The following is a 26,134-nucleotide window of genomic DNA, read 5'->3' as shown; positions in this document are numbered from 1 at the left end:
TACATGTCCATCAAACCCCTATAAACTATTTTGGACATCTTGTTACCATATAGTACTATAATTGAAAGGAACTCCCAAATGCACGATGCTGTTTTAATTTCAGTAAACTACAAATGCCGATAACCCAGCAGAAAAACTACATGACAATGTTTCAGCGAACAGCCCACAAAATTTGTTCTCTGTTTTTTGACAGACATCCTAAGGAGTAAAGAAGAACACCCACAAAACCAAAAACAGAAAATCCACATAAAAATCCAATCTTTAAAGCAAAAGAAAAGAATACCAAAAAGAAGAGGCACGTTCAACTAAATAAAACAATAAAATAAAATCTATGCTCACAAAGAAGATTGCAGAAACTAGGGGAATTTGAAGCTTTTACCTTGAATTACATTGGGTATGGCCGCATTTTGTGGGTGAAGAGTTTGACAAAAGTGTTGGCAGAGGAAGGTAGCTTGCAGGTGGCGCGTGATGGCTGCTGTTTCTGACTTGGGTGGTACCCCAAACGATGGAGAAATTAGCTTCAGTTGAAGTTGAAGTTGAAGTTAAAGACACAACAAAACAGGGGGTCTTGGCGGGCGTTACGCAGATAAGAGTATTATATATATATGTTCACTTTCAGTTATGCTCAACCAACCAATTTTTCTTTCTCCGTATTCGTATGATGCTTTAGAGAATGGGTTGGAAATTTCTGTGAGTAGGACAAGTCAAGCTGCAGTCAGGACGTCGGGATTACTCTTGACTAATCAGCACACAAGTAATTTTGGGGCTTCTTTGAACCAACATACACGCATACAACCTCTTCTTTCCTTCCTTGGACCAACCAAAAGTCTCGTCCATTTTTCGATCAGTTGACCGCCAAACAAGGAAAAAAGAGTCGCCGCTAAATAAGGGGAGTCGCTCACGATAAACCAAGAGAGTCAAAGTCGTAAAGGAGGCGTGGATCTTGACACCTTTGCGTAAGCAAAGTAATGTTGCGACAACAACTCACTCACCGCCAAATCTAATTATAACAATTCGTCAAAGCTTAAAAAACTACTATTTATTCTAATAAACTAAATTTAAAATAAGAAAAACCAACACTATGTGTGAGTCCAGGGATGAGCATGGGGCGGGGGGGCGGGGATGGGGTTTTTTTGACCCCGCCCCTCAGGGGTGCGGGTTCCCCATGAAAAATTCACTAAACCCTTACGGGGCGGGTGGGGATGGGGCGGGGATATGCGGGTATGCGGGGATCCCCGCGGGTTTATACAGTGAAACCAAACCCATGGCAGCAATAACATCAACGTCTCTGGTTCCACTTATTGAGACATATCCAAGCATAGAGATAAACACCAACCCGATGCTTGACCTAATCATTTTATCAAACAACTTGTAGACAAACCTTTTATCAGTTAGTTATAGATTCTATCTTTAAGTGACATTCCTTGTACAAATGTAATTCATCTTCTTATGAATACAATAACACAGAACTCTCCACTAAGTGAACATGTTAAATCAAAAAACTAAGATGGAAAGGAGGAAGACAAAGGACTGGGATCATCTTGATCTTCCTGATCTTCTATAATGTGGTTATTGAAATCGCTTATTTCATCAGAATTCAGAAATAGAAACACATCAGATTTTGAAGAGAAAACTCATCACTCATCAGGCGTCCTCGACGGCAGCGGACCTGGCGGTGTGCTGTGGTTGTGGCGGAACGAGAGAGCTGGGGCGGGGCATTTGGGCGGAACGAGCGGCGGCACCGCAATTCAGCTTTCCGGCCTCCTACGTGTGACGTGTCGCCTGAGAACGGTGGTTGTGGTGGAGAAGGGGTCGCAAAGCAAATGTACAGAATACAAGAAGAAAAAACTTGAGGTAGTGATAATCTTCCCCAAAACAAGAAGAAAAAACCAGATAATAACTAATAAGAAAGAAAAATTACCGGTGGTGGCGTTTGGCCGGATTTTTGAGCAGGTGATTTGACGGTTTTTGGATGGCCGGCGTCGTTTTCTTCAAGGCTTCACAGACTCGGTGCTTTGTGGCTTGTAGGTGGCGGCTTGTGCGACTCAGAGACAAAGAGGCAAGAGGGCTTAGGTTTAGAAAGTCTGAAAGTTAGCCATTAGGTTAGAAAGTTTTATTTTTTTTTTAAAATATGCGGGTGCGGGGCGGGGCGGGGCGGGGACCCGAGATTTTTCAAGGGTCTCCCCCGCAACCCACCCCGCACCGTGCGGGGGGGTCAAATGAAGACCCATGGCCCACACCATGGGTGCGGGTTTTATGTTCTATGGGGCGGGACGGGTTTTGCGGGGATTTGCTCACCCCTGTGACATTAATAACATAATAAATATGCCCCAATTCAAAAAGCCTAAACCTAATTTCTACAAGGAAAAACTTCACTTATAACTCTTGATTTTTCATCACTTTTGAAATAAAGTATCAATCTTTTAATTTTTTTCAATTTCAGCCATTCATTAAAAATTTTCATCAAATCCTATTAAAATTTCTAAAATACCTGTTTTTTTTTTAGGAAAAAAAAAATTGTAAGGATTTAGTTGTTGATTAGAACTTAATTGAATTTACAAAAATATCCAAGCATGTCTGAATTTTTGAAAATATATATATATATATATAAATATATATATATATAAAGTTTTTTAAAAACAAAACATAGGAGTATTTTGTGAATTTTAAATAAGATTTAATGAAAAATTTTAACGAAAGATTGAAATTGAAACAAATTGAAAGACAGATACCTAAATTGACACTTTTTAAGATTTAAGTGCTTGATTTCAAAAGTGATGAAAGATTCAAAATTATGTGAAGTTTTCATTTCTAAAACCAAACTTTACTTGGCAGCCCTTAAACTAAGACAGGACTGCACTGAAATTTCCTCCGAATTCTTCCAAACACCCCATATGTATTGAAAGGAACTCCCAAATCCCAAATGCACGATGCTGCTTTAATTTCAGTCAACTACAAATTCCGTTAACCTTAACCCACCAGAAAAACTACAAGACTACGTTTCAGCTGACAGCCCACCACATTTGGTCTCTGCTTTTTGACATGCATCCCAATTCCAAGATGAAGACAACCATAATTTTGCCCATGATACTCAAGTCAAATGGCAACAATAATATTGCCTAACCTGCTTCTTAGCCTTCGTCAAGAGTTAGCGTTCAAATGGAAGAAATAATCTTACAGCAGATTCTGCCATAACCATCAGAAACACCAAAATCTACATTTACTTCTTCAGAATCCATTGAAACATCAGAAACTCCTACTCCATTCAGTTCTACAAAGCCCAGAGAAGTATCACCTCCCAGCTCCCCTCATTTTAAGAATCACTTTGACCATTTTATTCAACTATTTTTCGTTCTTCTTTCACAAATATCATATTTCCTTCTTCCAACTACTTCTCATAAACGCAAACACCCACAATCTAAATCTTCCCCTATGAAGCAAATCCAATGAAAATAAGAACACCCACAAACCAAAAACAACAAACCCCTATAAAAATCCAATCTTTAAATCAAAAGAAAAGGCACGTTCAACAAAAATAAACAGAAAATAAAGATAGATCTCATGTTGAACAGTAGCCTCACTGGCCAAGAATGAGTTTTTGGTAGTCTTAGCACCGAATAGAAGAAGAATCACACCTCAAGAATGCATAGAAATCTCATTTCGAACAAAAGCATCTCACTCAAGAACATAGTTTAAAAATTATAACTCCTCATTCAATTTATATTTCTCAGAGTACATTGCAGCTTATATAGCCATCCACTTATTCCATAAAGGAGCGTAAATAATCCTAATACTACTAACAGATAATGAACGTCAAATAATTAGATGGTAGATAATCGTGATCCTGCGAACTTGATGATAGAAGACGTCCTCAATTGAGCTACGAAAGTGATCAGCTGAATAAATTCCCCTCCAGTGATGAGCTGAAAAAAGCTATTCACGTAAAGACTACTTGGATTACCAAGTTACCTTCATGTGGGACTCCCAGGTAGGATAAATGAGTACCACCAAATTTGTAGATTCGTAGGCCTTGCAGAATCATAGAAGCAACGAACTGAAACAAATGCAAACAATGTGGATGTAGCCTGTACTCTGTCATATTCCTGCATCACTCACCCTTGCAGACGCTCCAACAAGTCTGAGTCACCTAGCTTGTATATTAGATATCGTTCTCCTTTAATCCTATAACCGAAACGGATTGTAGTTACCTTCTTGACTTTCCAATAATCTTTGCCTCCATCTGGCTGCATATGTAGAACAAATTCTCCCTGCATTTCATAGAAGTCGAGAATCTTTAGGCTTTTCAGGTGCTGGATTCCAGAGGGTACCTCCTTCATCTGCAGGCATGGCCCAATCTCTAGTTGCTCAAGAACAGCCAGTGATCCTCTATCTATTTCCACCATCTTTAATCTGTTCAACTTTTTCAGTGTGAGCTTTTTGAGCTTTAGAAAACCGCCTTCCTCAAAATGCAAATGTTCCCCATCATACCCCTGATGAAGGCTAAGATTAGTTAAATTAGGCAAAGTCTGGACACATAGTAGTGGATCTTCCACTAAAAATGAGAAACATAAGCCTAATGTGACCAGATTATGAAGCCCTGCAATCCAGTTGGGCAACTTCTCCAACCGTCCCCTTAGAAAGATATGCTCTAAAAATTGAGGCGGCGATGAAATTGATTGTAAATCTAGAATTTCTTCTTCACTGATTGAGCTTACAACCAAAATCTTAAGCTGGACCATATTTTGTAGGGAGGCACACAGATCCCTCCCATTTTCTTCCGCCATATTTGAAATGCCCAGCATCCTCAACTGACTCAACTTTCCCAGCTCTGTGAATAGACCAACACCGTGATGATTTGCCTCTACAAGTGATAGCGTTTGCAAGTCACTTAAACATCCAACCCCATCACATAATTTTACTCCCTGCATTGCATACAAACTACTTTCAATTTCAAGGTCATGATAATGAGCCAAAAGATGTCTCAGTTTATAAAGCCTAAATATCTCAATTGGTAACTCATGCACTGCGGTTTCCAGGACATTTAGAGTCTGTAGGTTTTGTAGCCTAACCATTGACTTTGGAAGTATCTTCACTTTTGTTCTCCTCAAACTTAAATGCTTCAAGTGGAATAAATTACCCACTTCTTGAGGAAGATAATCAATTGGAGCATCTTCAAAATCCAACACTTTCAAAAGCTTGAACTTTTTGAACAATTTAACCAAGAAAGACCTGGGCATTCCACTAATGTTGAAGAGAAAAACAGAACGAACCCGAGAGTACTCACTTGTCTCGAAAACATTTTCTCTAACATCGTGGATTGATAGGCGCCGACTTTTTCCATGGGAAGTTGTGTCACCAGCTTCTAGAACTTGACAAAAATTCAACTCTTTAGCCTTCGATAGGATGATTTCATGCAGCAAATCATGGATTCTGTATTTTCTCTGTATCTCGTAATCAAGTTCCCCAAATGAAACTTGAACCAAGTTTCTGTTAATGAGATCCATTAAGTATTCTTCTGCCACGTCTTCCAATGGTTTTCCCTTCTTTCCTCTTATAAAGCCCTCAGCTACCCATAGCCAAAGTAATCTTGGAGCACTGATTGAGTAGTCCTCCGGGAAAATGCCGAAGTACAAGTAGCATGACTTTAGGTAGCACGGAAGATCATGATAACTGAGAGAGAGAATGTTAGTGATACTTGTAAGGTGGGGATTACATTCTAGCTCAGAGCTGAGGCTATCGAGTAACTTTTGCCATTCTAACAGCACCTTCTCCTTTGTTGACAGAAGGCCACCTATGGCAACAATTGCAAGTGGTAGGCCTTCACATTTTTTGACAATGTCCATCGACATTCTCACCAACTCTCTCGGACAACACCTCTGGAACTCGGTCTGGAATGCCTTTCTGCAAAACAATTCCCAAGCCTTGTCTTGAGATAGAGGTTGTAGCTTGTGCACTAGATCGGATAAAGATTCTTTACAAGAAACACCAATAAGATCACTGCGTGTTGTGATGATAATCCTACTGCCTCTGTCATTGTATGGTAAAGCATGTTTCACAATTTCCCAAAACTCTGTCTTCCAGACATCATCAAAAACCACAACATACCTCTTTTGTCGTAAACATTTCCTCAGCTGGCTAATTAATGTGATCTCAATTTTCACTTTTTTGAAACCCAAAACCGAAAACACTTTTTTGGAAACTTTACCAAACAAGCAAAAGACTCATTTCAACTTCATCTAGAATAGATGGCAGACCACATGAAGAGATTCATTTTCTTTCTATATGCAAGCCATGTTAATATCAAATTTAAAAGCTCTGGATCCAGAACTCTGCATTACAACATCAAATGGGAACATTTTACCCAGCAACTGCTAGGTTGGAACTCCTTGTAGACGCTCCAACAACTGTGGGTCATCGAGCTTGTATGTTTGATATCGTTCTCCTTTAATCCTATACCTGAGACAGATAGTACTTACCTTCTTCACTTTCTAATAATCTTCGCCTCCATTTGGCTGCATACGTAGCACAAATTCTCCTTGCATTTCCTACAAGTCGAGAATCTGTAGGCTTTCCAGGTGCTGGATTCCAAAGGGTGGCTTCTTCATCTGTGGGCATGGCCCAATCTCTAGTTGCTCAAGACCCGACAGTGATCCTCTGTCTATTTTCACCATCTTCAATTCTTTCAACTCTCTAAGTGTGAGCCTCTTGAGTTTTTGAAAACCACCTTCTTCAAAATGCAACTGCTCCCCATCATACGCATGATTGAGGGAAAGGGTAATTAGATTTGGCAAAGCCTGGACAGACAACAATGGATCTTCCTTCAATGATGAGAAAAATAAGATTAGTGCGACCAGATTCTGAAGTTCTAGAATCCAGTTGGGCAACTTCTCCAATCGCCCCCTTAGATAGATATGCTCTAGAAATGGAGGTGGTGATGAAATTGATTATAAGTCTATAATCTCATTTTCATTGATTGAGGCCACAAGCAAAGTTTTAAGGTGGACCATATTTTGTATTGAGGTACACAGAGCCCTCCCATGTTCTGCAGTCACCCATGAAATGCCCAACATCCTCAATTGACTCAACTTTCCAAACTCTACAAATAGACCACCTCCATGATGATTTGCCTCAATAGTTGATAGACTTTGCAAGTCTTTTAAACATCCAACCCCTTCATGTATTTTTACTCCTCGCACAGAATGAGAGCTACTTTTAATTTCGAAGTCACAAGAATTAGCCAATATATGTCTCAGCTTATAAAGCCTTAATATCTCAATTGGTAGCTCATGCAATGCGGTTTCCAATACATTTAGTGTCTGCAGGTTCTGTAGTCTACCCACTGACTTTGGAAGTATCTTCACTTTTGTTCTCCTCAAACTTACGTTCTTCAAGTGGAATAAATTGCCCACTTCTTGAGGAAGATAATCTATAGGAGCATCTTCAAAATCCAACACTTTCAAAAGCTTGAACTTTTTGAACAATTTAACTATGAAAGACCTTGGAATTTTGTTACTGTTGAAGAGAAAAATAGAACGAACCCGAGAGTACTCACTTGTCTCAAAAACATTTTCTCTAGCATCGTGGATTGAAAGGCACCGACTTTACCCATGGAAAGTTGTGTCACGTGCTTCCAAAACTTGACAGAAATTCAACTCTCCAGCCTTCGATAAAATGATTTCATGCAGCAAATCGTGGACTCTATACTTTCTAAATATCACGTAGTCAAGCTCATCAAATGAAACTTGAACCAAGTTTCTGTGGATGAGCTCCATTAAGTATTCTCCAGCTACGTCTTCCACAGGCTTGCCCTTCTTTCCTTTTATAAAGCCCTCGGCTACCCATAGCCGCAGTAATCTTGTACCATTGATTGAGTAGTCCTTTGAAAAATTGCGAAGTACGAGTAGCATGACTTTAGGTAGTAGGGAAGATCATGATAACTAAGAGAGAGAATGTTAGTGATACTTGAAAGGTGGGGATTACACTCTAGCTCAAAACTGAGGCTATTGTGCAACTTTTGCCATTCTAACGGCACCTTCTCCTTTGTTGATAGAAGACCACCTATGACAACAATTGCAAGTGGTAGGCCTTCACATTTTTTGACAATGTCCATCGACATTCTCACCAACTCTCTTGGACAACACCTCTGGAGCTCGGTCTGGAATGCCTTTCTGCAAAACATTCCCAAGCTTTGTCTTGAGATAGAGGTTGTAGCTTGTGCACTTGATAGGATAAAGATTCTTTACAAGAAACACCAATGAGATCACTACGTGTTGTGATGATAATCCTACTGCCTCTGTCATTGTATGGTAAAGCATGTTTCACAATTTCCCAAAGCTCTGTCTTCTAGACATCATCAAAAACCACAACATACCTCTTTTGCTCTAAACATTTCCTCAGTTGGCTGATTAGTGTGATCTCGTCTGTTATGTCTATTTGACCTGGAGCAGTTTCTTTTGCTTGGTAGATTTGCTTTATCATGGACATGAGTATCTTCGACACATTGTATGATTGAGACACAGTGATCCAAACACGGCAATCAAAATGTCCATTCACTAATTCATTCTCATATACTTTCTTTGCAAGAGTTGTCTTACCAATTCCGCCTATGCCTACCACTGAAATCACTGAGCGTTTAGATACTCCCCCCACCAACCTGCTTACGAGTTCATCCATTGTAGACAATGATGTAATCGAGCCGAGCCGAGTCGAGTTTGAAGATTTCAAGATTGGCTCGTTTATGAGTCAAGCCTAAATAGTCGAGCTCGAATTCGAGCCGAGCTATAAATTGCATGTTCAAGCTCGGCTCGTTTAAAACTCGGGCGAGTTCAAGCTCAAACTCGAGTTTGTTGAAAATGACATTCGAGCCGAGCAGGGTTACTCGACAAGCTCGGCTCAACTAAAGCTCAAGGTAGACTATTAAATTTTTCAATGAATGATCAAAGCAAAATTCAAGCTCAAGTTTATGAACAACCTCTATTCATTTATTAATAACATAAATATATAATATGTAATTATATAAGGCATATTATAAAATATAGTACATAACTATAGTTTATAAGTAATGAATTAATAATATGTTATTATATATAACTAGATAGTATAAACTATGGTATATGTATAATGTGAACAAATAGTAAGTCCATTATATTTTATAACTAAGTAACTATAATATAAGTATAATATATAACTATTGTTAATATGTGTGATGTGATATATGTGTTTATTTATATACTAACTATTAATAACTTAACATACTAAATATTGTTATCAAAGTATTATAATTAATATGTAATACTATATATGTTATACTATATTTACTATTTACTAATATAAATATATATATATATGAACGAGCTAACGAATCGGATTAACGAGTCGGGCAAGCGATCCGGTCGAGCTTTAAACGAGCTGAGCTCGCGAGCCCCTATCGAGTTTTGTCAAGCGAGTCGGGTATGTATTACTTACTAATCGAGCGGGTTTCTACAGTAACGATCGAGTTTCTACAGTATCGAGTTCGAGTTCGGATCGAGCTAAACCGAGCGGGTATCGAGCGAGTTGTCGAACAGACTGGTTTATTTACATCCCTACTTGTAGACTCAATACCCACAACTTCATCTTCCTCAATGAAAAGTGAACCCACTCGAGGGTCATGCCATGTAACATTTGCTACACTACTACCTGATCCTTGCTTTGGGGAATTAAACCAATATCTGTCGCTTCGTTCTTTTATTTCACGGACTGATATTTTAATATCTTGAATCTTGGTAGCTATATCATGACATGGTTTTAGTTTTTTCAATAAGCGGCCAATTTTATGGAGGAAAGCAATAAAACTTTACTGATGTCGACGATGTGCAACGTGAAGAATGTATTCATCTATTACATCTTCTATATGATATGCTACTTCTCTCACTTGTTTCACCCACGTTTTGAAGCCATCTTGGGGTTCACTTGTATCTGCATGTTTGAGGAAATACTAGATGCTCTCCAATTCATCTCTAATGTCCACAACTTCCCAGTGGACACCCCTAAGCAGTTTTGATTCATGAACAATCAACTAAACCAGCTCATTGATGATAAGGGACACAACGGTTTCTGTCATGGTTTTGCCTCTAATCTTCACCTAAAAAATGATATTGTCACAATTATAAAAGAATTTGGGTTAACTGTCACGCCCCATACCCAAAGTAGCTGGGACATGACGGCTAGTAAAAACTTATATATATATATATAGGAAATTAAAATATCATTAAAAAACGAATGTGCAATCTAAGTACACATGAACTATACAAGAGAAACAACAAGTTAAAATGAGAAGAAGGAATAAGAAAATCCTAAAAACGAAGCAAATTAAGAGAGACAAACTCAATTTTCTGAAGATTAAGAGTATTGAAGAACAAAAATTATTTATACTAAGAACTGATATTAAACTTAAGTAAAACATTTTCTTACAATTCTGTTTCATCTAAGAACCAACTATTTATACTACAAAATTACTTATGACAAAATAATTCAAGAAAACTTAATAACAAAATACATTTTATCGTTAAAGTACTCTGTAATTGATTGCCAAACACAATAAATCAAAAGAGATCTCGTTACAAAATGTAAAGCCACAGCAGTTGTCCTATTTTATATCTCTATCCTTATTTGGTAGCACTGTAACTACCCAATCCAATATTTTAATAAAATAAAAAAAATATATGTCTCTCTCTCCTTCACGCATCCTTAACCTCAAGAATTTCATCAAATCCCCTTCAATCCTCATTAAAGCCAGCCTTGCGGGTCTTGCTGCCGCCACTCAACTCTGCCTCAGTCTCCTCCTTTTCCTTCTTCATCCTCTTGAAAATGAACCTCTCGTCCCTTTCCCAACAGCATTTTCGGCCAAATAGACTCTCTCTCTCTCTCTCTCTCTCTCTCTCTCTCTCTCTCTTTAATATCCAAGTTCCAGGGGAGACGATACGAAGGTTTCAGATTCGCCAACCCACCATCTTCGACAGCGCATAGAATCGAGGCGGAGCACAGTGGACTTTGTAGTGGAAGGCCACGGTCAGACGATCAGTGGAGGGTGTGGGGGCCATCACCGGGATGAGGAATCGGGGGAGGAAGAAAGGGTGATGAAGTATGGAGGCTAGATCGGGGGAGATGCTATACTCCTCAATAAACCTGGAACAAAGGAGGAAGAATTGGAGAAGGAGAGAGTTGAGGTTCAATTGGGAAACTTGGAGAAATAGAGGGGTCATGAGAGAGAGAGAGAGAGAGAGAGAATAAAAGAAATGAATAAAAAATAAAAGAAAAAAATTAAAAATAATATTTTAATAATATAGAGAATCTATTGTATAGTGTATTTATATAGGGAAAAAAAGTGTTTTGATTCCTTAAATTTACTCTAAATTAGGGAAAATGGTTGGGAATCTTCTGTTACTACTTTAAGAGTTGTGCAAATAACATATCTCAAATAAAAAATATCAATTCATCTCTTTAAGATATATTCTCAGCATAATCTGGGACCAATATACTTCGAAACTATAGACTCCTAGTTTCATCTTCCAACAGTACAAATAACTAAGAGCATTTATAGCAGGATCTCTATATGGGTCTGTTCTCTAATTTTTTAAAAATAAAAAATAAAAAAAATCACAAAAAATCACTCACAACAGTTTTCTTATATTTTTATGTTCTTTGAAAATGCTACGGTGCCTCCCAATGTACATAGCATTCCCATCCTTTATTATAATCATTAAAAAAAAAAAAAATTATCTCTCCTCTCATGCCTCTGCATGCAATCCAGCTCTCATGCCTTTAATTGCGTGTTTGAAAAATCATTCAAGTAACATAAAGTAATCAAGCTTATGCCACGAAGACATCAATATGGCAAAAATACATCAATTATGTCACAAAAACATCAATTGTCAAAAGCCCGAGGATAAATTCATAAAATGGTCACACGTTTAATTTTCAATGTAAACTTCATCAATTCTAAGGTGAAGACAACTATCGTGTTGCAGAGGAAACAAATACTTGTCCAGTCATATGCGCAAGCAAGATAGCCCATGATACTCAAGCCAAATTGCAACAATAATATTGCCAAACTTGCTTCGTAGCCAGCGTCAAGATCTTGTTCGCATTCAACTGAAAGAAATAAGGGTTAGCTTCACTTATTATTTCTCATCTGTTATCATTTCATCTATCTTTAAATATTTTTTAATTACACTCATATGTTAGAATTTTTCATTAAATCCTAATGAAATGGTGTCAAAATTCCTAAAATACAACTCATTTTTTTAGGAACAAAAATAAAATAAAATAAAATAAAAATTACAAGGCTTTAAGCATTGGTCAAGATTGAACAGAATTTGTACAAATATTTATATCTGAATCTTTGAATATATATATTATAAAAAATAGGGATATTTCCAAAAAATTTGTAAAATTCTAAGAGGTGAAATTGAAAAAAGTTAAAAAAAATTGATATACTAAATTAACATTTTTAAAGTTTAAAAATATGATTACAGAAAATAATGAAAGTTGTAGTACTACACGAAGTTTTCTTAAGAAATTATATTACGGCAGCAATAAGATGTGTTATTTACACATCAATTACACATCAAGATATATTGGATGTAAAACTCATACATGTAGGTCCCACATATATGAGATCTACATGCATGAATCTCATACCCAATATATCTTGGTGTGTAATTAATTAATGTGCAAATAGGTAATGTGCAAAAATCATTTTTCTTGTGCAATAAGCGTCAGAAACACCAACATCTACATTTAGTTTGCATACTCCATTTAGTTCTACAAAGCCCAGAGAAGCGTCAGCTCCCCACATAACATTGTAAGAATCACTTTGACCATTTTATATATATATATATATATATTCAACTATTTTTCGTTCTTCTTTCACGAGTATTAATTATGTCACTCATATTTCCTTCTTCCAACTACTTACTTCTCATAAACGCATACACCCACGATCTAAATCTTCTCCTCTGAAGTAAGCCCAATGAAAACAACACACACCCACAAACCCCCATAAAAATCCAATCTTTAAAGCAAAAGAGAAGAAAAGAAAAGAAAAAATCTATGCTCACAAAGAATTAACATATATTGGAGACTCTAGCTTGGGGAATTTGAAGAATTTACCTTGAATTATATAGGTTGGGTACGGCTGTAATTTGTGGGTGGAGACAAAAATGTCGGCAGAGGAAGGTACGTAGCTTGCGGGTGGTGTGATGACTGCTGTTTTTGACTAATTGAGTGGTACGGTGATCCAAACGATGGAGAAATTAGCTTCAGGTTCAGTTAGAATAATAATTGAAGGGATTACTCTTGACTAATCAGCACACAAGTAAGTAAATTGGGGCTTCTTTGAACGTGCATACACACACGCAATTAATTAAATATTCTTCAAAAGGAAATAAGCAAAGTATACAAGTACAACCTCTTCTTTTCCTTGGTCCTTTATTGGATCGACCAGCCAAAAGTCTCGTCCATTTCTCATGAGTTGACCGTCAAATAAGGCAAAAAAGTGTCAAGTTTCCGTATGCTTTGGGCTTTGAGGTGGCGGACCGAGACACGAGTAAATGTTCAACGACGTCGTTCTTTCCTCTGGTTGTTCTTCATTTTCGTTCTAGTCTCCCCCCAAGCATGTTTCATGTGTGGCCGACCATCCCTAGTGGGTGACTGTGTTAGATTCAAAAAGCTGGTCTAGTTTGTCATGATCCCAATTTCGATCGATTACCCACAACAAATCTTCTTTTGGCTTAACTCAGTTGAGCTTTGGTTGAACTTTCTACGACGTCGTTATTTCCTCTGGTTGTTCTTCATTTTCGTTCTAGCTAGTCTCCCGGCCCCCATGTGTCATGTGTGGCCGACCATCCCTAGTGGCTGACTGTGTTAGAATCAGAAAAGCTGGTCTAGTTTGTCATGATTCCAATTTCGATCAATTACCCACATCAAATCTTCTTTTGGCTTAACTCAGTTGAGCTTTGGTTGAACTTTCTACGACGTCGTTATTTCCTCTGGTTGTTCTTCATTTTCGTTCTAGCTAGTCTCCCGGCCCCCATGTGTCATGTGTGGCCGACCATCCCTAGTGGCTGACTGTGTTAGAATCAGAAAAGCTGGTCTAGTTTGTCATGATTCCAATTTCGATCAATTACCCACATCAAATCTTCTTTTGGCTTAACTCAGTTGAGCTTTGGTTGAATTTTTTTGTGGAGATTATTCACCCGGTAGCATCTATATATATGGTCCATATGTGAGCATTTAAGTGCCATTAGATTTAATTGTAATGAGTATTCTGCTATGAGATTGTTGTGTGTTGCTCGATATTTGCTTTCGGCGCATACTTATTGCTTTTTAAAGTGTTCTACATCGCTAAGGTTTACTAGACTTTGGCTGTTTATAAGTCATTGTGTCCCCTCCTCTTTCAAGGCGTCTTTTGAGAACGAGTAAGGCCCATAGATTTTTACATGGTAACAAAGCCGATCCCTTGTGATGATGGACCTTTCCCTCTAGTCAGTTGAACACGTGTTTGGCCAAAAGTTGCCACACGTGAAGGAGTGTGTTAAAGTGTCCCACATCGCTAAGGTTTACTAGACCTGGGCTGTTTATAAGCCATTGTGTTGCTAACTCTCTCAATGCGTCTTTTGAGAATGAGTTAGGCCCATGGACTTTTATATTGTCATTTCGAGAGTGCTTGGGTTTTTACAGTTTAATTAGTATTGTTACTTTTATTGGCTACATTCTGTTGACAAAATCACTATCATGTAATGTTGTTGTCTTGACAGGGATACTGTTTATTTTAAAGTCTTCAAAATATTTAGATTTTATTTCTCTAATATGAAAATAGCCTTATTGTGACAAGTTTCAGTGTCACAAGCTTCAAGAATGCAATTTCAGAGTTTCAGGAAGATTCTGCGAAGTTTCCAACTCGGCAAAAGTCGGATCCCTTGTTCCCGTTCGGACGGTCCAATGAAGCGTCCTGATGCCCTCCTGTGTCGAGAAGATTTTGACAGCTCAGAGTGCATTTGTCCGGACGTCAAGGCAACATGTCCAGACGCTCTTAAGTGTTCGAGAAGAATCCAGATTTCCTTTGCAGACACAGATCGGGAAAGACAGCTTGCAATCGTCTGAGCACTAGGGCAACACCGTCTGAACGCGACCTTAATATGGAAACGCATGAAGCGCATTATGAAAAGGCGGTTGCACAGTTCACCATCCGGACGCTATTTGCCTCCGTTTGGATGCCGCCTAAAGAAATCCGAATCAGTGGCGATTTAGATCTTCTAAGCCTATAAATAGAGGCCTCTAGGCATGTATTATTTACAGAATTCAGTATTGAATTCTTTTGTACTTAGAAAGGGTATTTAGGCAGATATTGTGAGATTAGCTAGCTCTCTGAGGGTCGTTGTGTGATTTGATCAGTTTTGAAGTCTAGCTTAGGAGAAGCCCTAAGTTAAAATATTCCATTGAAGACCCATTCAGGTAGGAGACCTGATTGAGAAGCGTTCACGTATAGGTATATGTTAGAGTGCAAGGTACGATCGCTGCATCAGGGGTATGTGAGTGTTATTGCTTTGTTACTAGCTTTGTGTTCTAAATAGTGGATATCTTGGGTTTGGCTGCCCTGAAGTGGTTTTTCTCTTAATTGAGTTTCCACTTCGTCATCAAAATATTTGCCTCTTTTAAATTCCGCATTTAATATTTTGTTCCACACTTGATCACACACACACGATAAATTAAGAGTCTATTTATTTTTCAAGTATGCAATCAAGAACTAGAAAAGCAGGTCATAATCTGCAGGGCTTCCAAATGTTTGTGTCTAGGAGTGGGCAAATTATCCGACTACTGCCTACCGCCTACCAACCGCTTACCGAACCACAACCAAACCGACATCAACCGCCTACCTACAAAGTTGACTTAACCGTCTACTAAACGTTTTGTGGGCAAATTATCAGACTATCGCGTATCGACCGTTTACCGAACCGCAACCGAATAGACATTAACCGCCTACTGACTCTACTGACAAAGTTAACTTAACTGACTTAACCGCCTACCGAACTGACGCCCACCCTAAATTGTGTCACATAGAAACTGTAGAAGTACAGTTGATTAGAACCCAGTTTCCATGGAATTGTGAAGTGCATATTGTGTCTATTATAATATAGCTGTTTATCATTTGGATAAGTGTAAAGTGGAAGTGGAATGGGCTCCGCGTTCATTTTGTTGGCAGATATAGAAATTTATGTTTTTCATAGTTAATTATAGAATCTGCTACTCATTGGTATCAATCCATTGAATTTTTTCAACTTTAATCTTTGGACAAGTTTATAACCACACCAACATATATATGTTATTTTAACTAGGAATTGAATGATGATCACTAATTTTGAAAATATAGGGGAAAATCTATTGATTAAGGTAATTGAAAGATGATTACCCTTGTTTCTTAGACTGTTTAAGGGCATGGGTCTTTAAATACTTTACCCACAACAAATCTAGCTTCCTTTAGTATTTTCCATTCCAATATTGCTAAGGTGTGCTTTATTTTGACTGTGCTTTGTTCTTATTCCTAGCCTCCCATGATCTTTGGAGTGCAAACTTTATCTGTTCCAAGCCAAGGGAAACAGAAGATGTTTCTTTTAATCTTGTAAACTTTACCAGAACTTCCTTAAGATAAAGTCAATTATATGGTTGCAAAGAGATTCTTGCTGCAATAAGAACATTGACATGGGGAAACGTGGATAACAGTCTGAAAGAGTGTTTTGGCTTTCCAATCAGACACTCTATTATTTAGACAAAAAAAAAAAAAAAAAAAAAAAAAAAAACCATTGGTCCCTTTTAACGGTTACTTTTTTTTTTTGTGTTTTTGAGTGCTTATATTTTAGGTAAAATTGCACCATTGGTCTCATTAGTTAACCTAAATTACAAATCGCTCATTTTGGTATCAAAATTAATTCAGAAATCCATTTGGTTGGCTTAATTTATAAATCGCTCATTGGAGTTAAATTCTGTCAAAAATTTTAAAAAAATCTATTAACACCACGTCAGCACCAATAAAATAGTGACACGTGTCAATCATAATATTAAAATTAAATAAATAAAACTTAAAAAATTATTTAAAAGAAAAAAAATTGAAAATAGAAAAGGAATCGGCAGCCACCCCCAGAGCTGAAGGCCACCCCAAAATGCATCTACGAGTGCATTTCGTGTTGAGTTTATGTGGTATCAAGGTATGAGTATAAGACTATATACATAGGTCAACTTCAACCATAACCTGTTAAATTTTGTGTTGAGTTTGTGAGTTTTTTAAAAAATTTCCAACCTTACTATGGGGTGACTCATAGTAGTCAATAATATCAAGGTAATCATTTTCTTACTACTTTGTCACTCTATGGCCTCTGATTCCCACCGCATTGCTTGGAAAGTAGGGGAAAATTTGACACATTCCCTCACGTATGGCACTATTGTCCAAACACGTGTGCAACGGAAGGGAAGGCTCAATCCTTTCTCTCAAAACGCCTTGAAAGAGAATGGGGCACCATAACTGTAACGACCCACCCCCAATGACACAATATTGTCCGCTTTTAGCTCCCCATACCAGACTTCCCAGGAGGTCACCCATCTTGGGATTACTCTCGCAGAAGCACGCTTAACTGCGGAGTTCTGATAGATTCATAACCATCACGACTTTAAAACGCGTTGTGTCATAAAGGATGCATTTATACATATAAGCACATCCTCATTCCCAGGCGATGTGGGACGTCACAATCACCCCCTCTTTGGACCCAGCGTCTCCGCTGGCATCCCTCATTGGGCTTGTGCACGCTCCCACCATCTCAGGCTGGGCAATGGCTCTGATACCATTTGTAACGACCCACCCCCAATGATACAATATTGTCCGCTTTTAGCTCCCAATACCAGACTTCCCAGGAGGTCACCCATCCTGGGATTACTCTCGCAGAAGCACGCTTAACTGCGGAGTTCTGATAGGTTCATAACCATCACGACTTTAAAACGCGTTGTGTCATAAATGGTGCATTTATACATATAAGCACATCCTCATTCCCAGGCGATGTGGGACGTCACAATGACTTATAAACTTCCCGGCCAAGACAAGCAAACCTTAGCGGTGTGAGACACTTTAACACGCCCCCTCACGTGTGGCAACTTTTGGCTAAATACGTGTTCAACCGACGGGAGGAAAATGCCCATCTTCGCAAGGAAGTCGCTCTGATACCATGTAAAAGTCCATGAGCCCAATCTTACTCTCAAAAGACGTATTGAAAGAGAAAGGGACACTATGGCTTATAAAGTTCCCAGGTCAAGTTAATTTTGTCGATGTGGGACACTTTAACACGCCTCCTCACGTGTGGCTACTTTGACCAAACACGTGTTCAACATACGGGAGGGAAATGCCATCATCGCAAGAGACCCGCTCTAATACCTTGTTAAAGTCTATGGGTCTAATTCACTATCAAAAAAGGCCTCGGAAAGTAGGGGAAAACTTAACAACCCATTTATTTTCGTAGAAAAAGTAAACAAGCAAGGCAGAATTACAATGTTGGTCTAAGTCAATAAGAAGATTAACAATGTTGGTTGAATTTTTTTTTTTTTTAATAGATTTTGAATTGTTGTTATCCTAATTTTGGGTTTTGGTGACCGTTCCAATGGAAGCCATGATTGTTCTTTGACATGTGAATTGTGAACTCTATTAGGTACTTCTTAGTAATTAGCATTTAATCAATTTTTTTCTTGAATCCCTTACAGGATTTTCTTTCTCCAGCCGGGATTATAAAAATTTTGTGCCAAAAAAATTGCAATTGTTTCCTACTTTATGAAATCAGCAAAATGGATTCTCTAAAACATCAGTGATTTGTTGCTGCTATGAACTAAAAGATTTGTTGTCGAATCAAAACACCAATAAGAACAACCGGCCAAAAAGAAAGAAGGAAAAGTTTTGTACATTTGAATTCATTTCAAGCTCCTCAACTTGGTTAAACATTAATTACCCACTTAGAATGTTAATTAGCCAAAGTATTTAAGCCTTTCGATCTTCAAAACATTTCAGTGTAGTTCTAATGTTTTAGTCCCTGTAGTTATATTATAATGTAATGCAGTTTAATTTGAGGTAATCCTGTTCTAATGTAAAAAAAATTAATTGGATAATGGATGTAGGGTAGGTATTGGTTCGGTTTAGTGAAGTGGTTTTCGGTTCGGTTAACCAACAAAGTCGGTTAAAAGGCAGTTGGTAAAGTCGGTTAAAATCAACTAAATTAGTTAATGAAACGATGTTGTTTTGATTTTTTTTTTTTTTTTTTAAAGAAGACAAAACGATCAAACGAAACGACGTCATTTATATTCAAAGTGTCGGTTCGGTTCGATCAGTTAAAAGTCAGCATACAAATCACAATTTTTGATACTTAATAACACTTATAATTTATAACACCTTAGTTTCAAAACACTCAAAACCGTTACATATGAGAGCGAAATTCCTAGAAGAATTAAGCTTTTAATTATCAAAGATCATGTGCTGGCCCAAGCCTAATTATTTTTTCTTTTTGATAAGAAAAACTTTATTAAAAAAAAGCGTAAGACGCCCCTAAGTACACAACAAGTATACACACGAACAACCCAATTATCCCACAGAAGAAAGAACCCAAGAAAACTTACAAGGACCTACGCACCCATAACACCCAAAGCCCACAAGAAACCTAAAATACAGAAGATACTCCCATAAAACCCAAAATTGAAGAAAAAAAAAAACCCCAAAATACAGAAAAAGCCCATATTAAACCAAAAAAGCAAAAAATGCCCCCATCAAACACCCAAAATACAGGAAAAAAGCCCCCCCCCCCCCCCCCAAAAAAAAAAAAAAAGACCCCACCAAACACCGAAATCTACCCCAAAAACACCCTAACCCAACAAGCCCCAAAACCATAAACCCGAAATACAAGAAAACCCAAAATACAGAGAAAATAACAAACAAATAGGAAATGAAAAAAAAAATGCAGAAAGGGTGGCGCGTGGCGCCACGCGTGCCCAAACCAAATTACAACTGCTAGGTTGGAATTCCTTGCAGACACTCCAACAAGTGTGAGTCATCGAGCTTGTATATTTGATATCGTTCTCCTTTAATCCTATACCTGAGACGGATAGTACTTACCTTCTTCACTTTCCAATAATCTTCACCTCCATTTGGCTGCATACGTAGCACAAACTCTCCCTGCATTTCATAGAAGTCGATAATCTTTAGCCTTTCCAGGTATTGGATTCCAGAGGGTAGCTCTTTCATCTGCGGGCATGGCCCAATCTCTAGTTGCTCAAGACCGAGCAGTGATCCTCTGCCTATTTCCACCATCTTCAATTTTTTCAACTCTCTAAGTGTGAGCTTCTTGAGTTTTCGAAAACCACCTTCCTTAAAATGCAACTGCTCCCCATCATATGCATGATTGAGGGAAAGGGTAATTAGATTTGGCAAAGCCTGGACACACGACAATGGATCTTCCTTCAATGATGAGAAAAATAAGATTAGTGTGCCCAGATTCGGAAGCTCTAGAATCCAATTGGGCAACTTTTTCAATCGCCCCCTTAGATAGATATGCTCTAGAAATGGAGGTGGTGATGAAATTGATTCTAACTCTATAATCTCATTTTCACTAATTGAGTTTACAACCAAAATTTCAAGGTGGGCCAGATTTTGTATGGAGGTACACAAAGCCTTCCCACGTTTTGCAGTCATCCTTGAAATGCCCAAACCCCTCAATTGACTCAACTTTCCAAGCTCTTCAAATAGACCACCCCCATGATGATTTGCCTCAATTAATGTTAGTGTCTGCAAGTCGTTTAAACTTCCAACCCCTTCATGTATTTTTACTCCTCGCATAGAATGAAGGCAACTTTTAATTTCGAAGTCATGAGAATGAGCCAAAATATGTCTCAGCTTATAAAGCCTAAATATCTCAATTGGTAGCTCACGCACTGCGGTTTCCATGACATTTAGTGTCTGTAGGTTCTGTAGTCTACCCACTGACTTTGGAAGTATCTTCACTTTTGTTCTCCTCAAACTTAAGTTCTTCAAGTGGAATAAATTGCCCACTTCTTGAGGAAGATAATCTATAGGAGCATCTTCAAAATCCAACACTTTCAAAAGCTTGAACGTTTTGAACAATTTAACTATGAAAGACTTGGGTATTTCACTAATGTTGAAGAGAAAAACAGAACGAACCCGAGAGTACTCACTTTTCTCAAAAACATTTTCTCTAACATCGTGGATTGATAGGCATCGACTTTTTCCATGGAAAGTTGTGTCACCAGCTTCCAGAACTTGACAGAAATTCAACTCTCCAGCCTTTGATAGGATGATTTCATGCAGCAGATCATGGATTCTGTATTTTATCGTTATCTCATAATCAAGTTCCCCAAATGAAACTTGAACCAAGTTTCTGTTGATGAGCTCCATTAAGTATTCTTTTGCCACGTCTTCCAATGGTTTTCCCTTCTTTCCTTTTATAAAGCCTTCAGCTACCCATAGCCAAAGTAATCTTGTACCACTGATTGAGTAGTCCTCCGGAAAAATACCGAAGTACAAGTAGCATGGCTTTAGGTAGCACGGAAGATCATGATAACTAAGAGAGAGAATGTTAGTGATACTTGTAAGTTGGGGATTACATTCTAGCTCAGAACTGAGACTATCGAGCAACTTTTGCCATTCTAACGGCACCTTCTCCTTTGTTGACAGGAGACCACCTATGGCAACAATTGCAAGGGGTAGACCTTCACATTTTTTTACAATGTCCATAGACATTCTCACCAACTCTCTCGGACAACACCTCTGGAACTCGATCTGGAATGCCTTTCTGCAAAACAATTCCCAAGCCTTGTCTTGAGATAGAGGTTGTAGCTTGTGCACTTGATCAGATAAAGATTCTCTACATGAAACACCAATGAGATCGCTACGTGTTGTGATGATAATCCTACTGCCTCTGTCATTGCATGGTAAAGCATGTTTCACAATTTCCCAAAGCTCTGTCTTCCAGACATCATCAAAAACCACAACATACCTCTTTTGCTGTAAACATTTCCTTAGTTGGCTAATCAATGTGATCTCATCTATCATATGTATTTGCACCGGAGCAGTTTCTTTTGCTTGGTAGATTTGCTTTATCATGGACATGAGTATTTTCGACACGTTGTATGACTGAGACACAGTGATCCAAACACGGCAATCAAAATGTCCCTTCACTGATTCATTTTCATATACTTTCTTAGTAAGAGTTGTCTTACCAATTCCGCCCATGCCTACCACTGAAATCACTGAGCGTTTAGATACTCCCCCCATCAACTTGCTTACAAGTTCATCCCTTGTAGACTCAATACCCACAACTTCATCTTCCTCAATGAAAAGTGAACCCACTCGAGGGTCATGCCATGTAATATTTGTTGCTCTGTTACTTGATCCTTGATCTGAGGAACTAAAACCATATCTTTCACTTCGTTTCTTGATTTCACGGACTGATATTTTGATATCTTGAATCTTGGTTGCTATGTCATGATGTGGTTTTATTTTTTTCAATAAACGACCAATTTGTTGAAGAAAAGTAATAAAACTTTGCTGATGAAGACGTTGTGCCATGTGAAGAACGTATTCATCTATTACATCTTCTATATGATATGCTACTTCTCTCACCTGTTTCACCCACGTTTTGACACCATCTTGGAGGTCTCCTCCTTTATCAGTATCTTTGAGAAAACACTGGATGCTCTCCAGTTCATCTCGAATGTCCATAACTTGCTGGTGGACACCTTGTAGCAATTTTGATTCATGAACGATTAACTGAACCAGCTCGTTGATGACAAGGGTCACAATGGTTTCTGTCATGATTTCCTGTCTGATGTTCACCTAGTTAATGATACTATCACATTTAGAAAAGAATTTGGGTTAATTGTCACGGCCCAAGCCCAAAGGAAGACATGTTGCCTACTAAGAACTTTTATTTTTCTTTTCTAAGTAATCGTAATATCATTAAAACGCAAAAGCGCAACTTAGTCACATAGGAGTTATGCAAGAGAAGCACTTAACTAAAAGGAGAAATGAGAACAAGAAATCCTGAAAACTAAGCAAATTAGGAAAGACAAAAACAGTTGTTCAAAGGTAAAAAGTATTGAAGAACAAATACTATTTATACTAAGAATTAATATGAAACCTAATTGTAACATTTTCTTACAATTCTAGTTTATCCAAGAACCAATTATTATATACCAAATTACTTATAAAACATCAATTAGATATCTATAAATATTCCAACATAACATAATACAAAGTATCTTTTCTTTTTTCTTTTTTTTTTTTTTTTTTTTTTTTTTTTTTTTGTTGTTAACGTACCTCATAACTACTAAACACAAGAAATAAAAAATCCCAATTCATCTCTAAGATATATTCTGCTTCCAGCATCACAATCTGGGGTCCAATATACTAAGAAACTACAAACTCGAAGTCTCTTCTTCCAACAATACAAATAACTAATACAACGACATACTTATTGAAACCTCTAATTCTAACCAGAGACTCCAACAGTTAGCTAACTGAGTATCGATCTCAATTCGAGGGACCTCCTGCCAATTTTGAATTTTATTTTTTTTATTTTTTTTAAAAATGAAAAATAAAAAGAATAACCTAATGCATTGTAAGCATATTTTGACTATGAACCTATCCAAGGTCGCATGATAGAGTAATCATTGATATGCCAGGAAGACATCAAATATACCACAAAGACATCAATATGCCACAACGATGTCAATTATGCCACAAAGACATTAATTATCAAAATCCCGAGGATAAATTCATTAAAATGCTCACATGTTTAATTTTCAATGTAAAATTCATCAATTCTAAGGTGAAGACAACCATTGTGTTGAGGAAACAAATTGCACAAGCGAGCTAGCCCATGATACTCATGCCATATTGCAACAATAATATTGCCAAACATGCTTCTTAGCCTGTGTCAAAATCAAGTTTGCATCAACTAAAAGAAATAAGAGAAAACTTAATTTGCTTATCATCCCTGATCTTTTATCATTTTTGCAATTATATTCTTAAAAAAACTTTAAAAGTGTTAATTTAGTATATCCATCTTTAAATGTTTTTTAATTTCACTCATCTGTTAGAATTTTACGTTAAATCTTAATCAAATGGTTAAGCCTTATCCAACACCTCTCCCCCCTTCCCACCAAACAATAATTAAGCCTCATCCAATCAAATGGTAAAGATGATGGCTTATGGATACCTCAACTTTTAACATAACTGTCTTTTTCATAAAACAAGTCTCTCTCTACTAAGTTGTTTAAGTTTGATGTAATCAAACAATTATTACATGAAAACAAGGGAAAATAACGCTAAATCACTAAAATTGACTAATCAGCCAGCAAAATAAAGAGAATGGGGAAAACAGGGAAAAATAACCCTAACTCGAAAAAACTGATATTTAAGAATGAGCCTCCAACAAATTCAAACCCTAATTCAAAATTCACCAGATTCCTTCAATTATTTTTAACAAATTAGGTATTCCTCCAACAAATTGAAACCTAAATCGAAATCCTACAACATCACTCAAAGATAAAACATGAATACAAGGTGGAGGATGAGAGATTGAGAGGGAAGAAAAACACACCTGCAGGGGTTCAATGGAGGCGAGTTGGTGAGAGCAAAATTGCTGCGTACATAGTGGGATGGCAGTGGTACGATGCAGCTTACTGGAAGGAATTTCGTGGCGCTAGAGAGAAACAAAATGAGGGAGAGAGAGAGAGAGAGAGAGAGAGATCAAAACCATATGCGTGTGGCTGGACCTGGCGCAAAAAAGAAACAAAAAACAAATTAAAAGAGAAAGATTGAGTTTTGAGAGCGAGAGGCATCGGGGGGGGGATGGGGGGGGGGGGGGGGGGAGGAGAGCAATTTGCGAGAGAGGTGAAAATATCTCACATTTTTTTAGGAACCAAAAAAATAAAAATTGCAAGACTTTTGGCATTGTTCTTGAATGAAATTTGTAAAAATATTCATGTCTAAATCTTTAAATTATATATATATATATATATTTTTTGGTATTTTCAAAATTTTTGTAAAATCTTAATGAAAAGGTGAAATTGAAAAAAATTATATCTTGGTATTTTCAAAATTTTTGTAAAATCTTAATGGAAAGGTGAAATTAAAAAAAATTAAAAGATATATATAGACTAAATTGATATTTTTTAAAATTTAAAAATATGATTATAAAAGTAATGAAAGTTATAATATTAAGGGAAGTTTTCTCGAGAAATAATATTTCGACAGATTCTGCAATAAGCGGCAGAAACAACATCTGCATTTAGTTTGTCAGAATCCAAAGAAACATCATAGACTCCTATACATTTAGTTCTACAAAGCCCAGAGAAGCATCACCTCTCCCTTGTTAGAATCACTTTGACCATTTTATTCAACTGTTTTTATGTCACTCATATTTCCTTCTTCCAACTACCTACTTCTCATAAACGCAAACACCCACAACCTAAATCTTCTCCTCTGAAGCAAACCCAATGAAAACAAGAACACCCACAAACCAAAAACAAGAAAACCCCATAAAAATCCAATGTTTAAAGCAAAAGAAAAGAATACCCAAAAAGAAGAGACACGTTCAACAAAAATAAAAAATCTATGCTCACAAAGAATTAACATTGAAGATTTTACCTTGAATTATATACGTTGGGTATGGCTGCATTTTGTGGGGGTGAAGAGTTTGACAAAAATGTTGGCAGGGAGGAAGGTAGCTTTCAGGTGGTGTGATGGCTGCTGTTTTTGACTTACGACGGCTTCAGTTTCAGTTAAAAAGAATTCAGAAGTTACAGACACCACAAAACAGGGGGTATTGGCGTTACATAACGATATGGTGATCATGCTATATTTACCACAGATGGAGATGAACTGATATATATGGATCCGGAGTATTATATATATATATATATATATATACTTTCAGTCTGAACCAGCAAACACGCAATTAATTGAATATTAATTCTTCAAAACGAAATAACTATACAACCTCTTCTTTTCTTACGACCAACCAAAAGTCTGGTCCATTTTTCAGTTCAAAGC

The 26,134-nt window shown here is 37.4% G+C and overlaps 2 protein-coding genes, 1 long non-coding RNA gene and 1 pseudogene across 6 annotated transcripts; all 4 read right to left on the bottom strand.

Moving 5' to 3' along the window:
* Nucleotides 1-1,536: 1,536 nt before the first annotated feature.
* On the bottom strand, nt 1,537-2,083 carry LOC133869784 (uncharacterized). Its single transcript, XR_009900537.1, has 2 exons — nt 1,922-2,083; nt 1,537-1,782 (listed from the first exon to the last, which is right to left on the bottom strand). It is a non-coding gene; the product is annotated as an uncharacterized LOC133869784 (long non-coding RNA).
* A 1,843-nt stretch (nt 2,084-3,926) lies between these two features.
* LOC133869276 (disease resistance protein RPM1-like) lies at nt 3,927-6,615 on the bottom strand. The gene is made up of 3 exons (XM_062306230.1): nt 6,477-6,615; nt 5,285-6,199; nt 3,927-4,922 (listed from the first exon to the last, which is right to left on the bottom strand). Exons 1-3 carry the CDS (start codon nt 6,613-6,615, stop codon nt 4,906-4,908), a joined length of 1,071 nt encoding a protein of 356 aa, XP_062162214.1. The 3' UTR covers nt 3,927-4,905.
* A 329-nt stretch (nt 6,616-6,944) lies between these two features.
* On the bottom strand, nt 6,945-8,673 carry LOC133869275 (disease resistance protein RPM1-like; annotated as a pseudogene).
* A 3,187-nt stretch (nt 8,674-11,860) lies between these two features.
* LOC133869345 (disease resistance protein RPM1-like) lies at nt 11,861-25,891 on the bottom strand. 4 transcript variants are annotated; one of them, XM_062306319.1, is made up of 3 exons: nt 25,730-25,891; nt 24,681-24,855; nt 20,070-22,925 (listed from the first exon to the last, which is right to left on the bottom strand). In XM_062306319.1, the coding sequence occupies exon 3, from the start codon at nt 22,889-22,891 to the stop codon at nt 20,072-20,074; it is 2,820 nt and encodes a 939-aa protein (XP_062162303.1). In that variant the 5' UTR covers nt 22,892-22,925; nt 24,681-24,855; nt 25,730-25,891; the 3' UTR covers nt 20,070-20,071. The 4 variants fall into 4 exon arrangements, 2 of the variants coding, with proteins under 2 accessions (XP_062162303.1, XP_062162302.1); XR_009900416.1 differs by lacking the exons at nt 20,070-22,925; nt 25,730-25,891 and adding an exon at nt 11,861-12,132 and having other exon boundaries at nt 24,681-24,914; XR_009900417.1 differs by lacking the exons at nt 20,070-22,925; nt 24,681-24,855; nt 25,730-25,891 and adding exons at nt 11,861-12,132; nt 13,153-13,469.
* Nucleotides 25,892-26,134: the final 243 nt, after the last annotated feature.

Source organism: Alnus glutinosa, chromosome 5, assembly GCF_958979055.1.
Source record: "Alnus glutinosa chromosome 5, dhAlnGlut1.1, whole genome shotgun sequence".
In the NCBI taxonomy this organism is placed as follows: Eukaryota; Viridiplantae; Streptophyta; class Magnoliopsida; order Fagales; family Betulaceae; genus Alnus; species Alnus glutinosa.
Note: the sequence above shows the minus strand (reverse complement) of the source record. Positions and strands in the feature narration are given on the sequence as shown.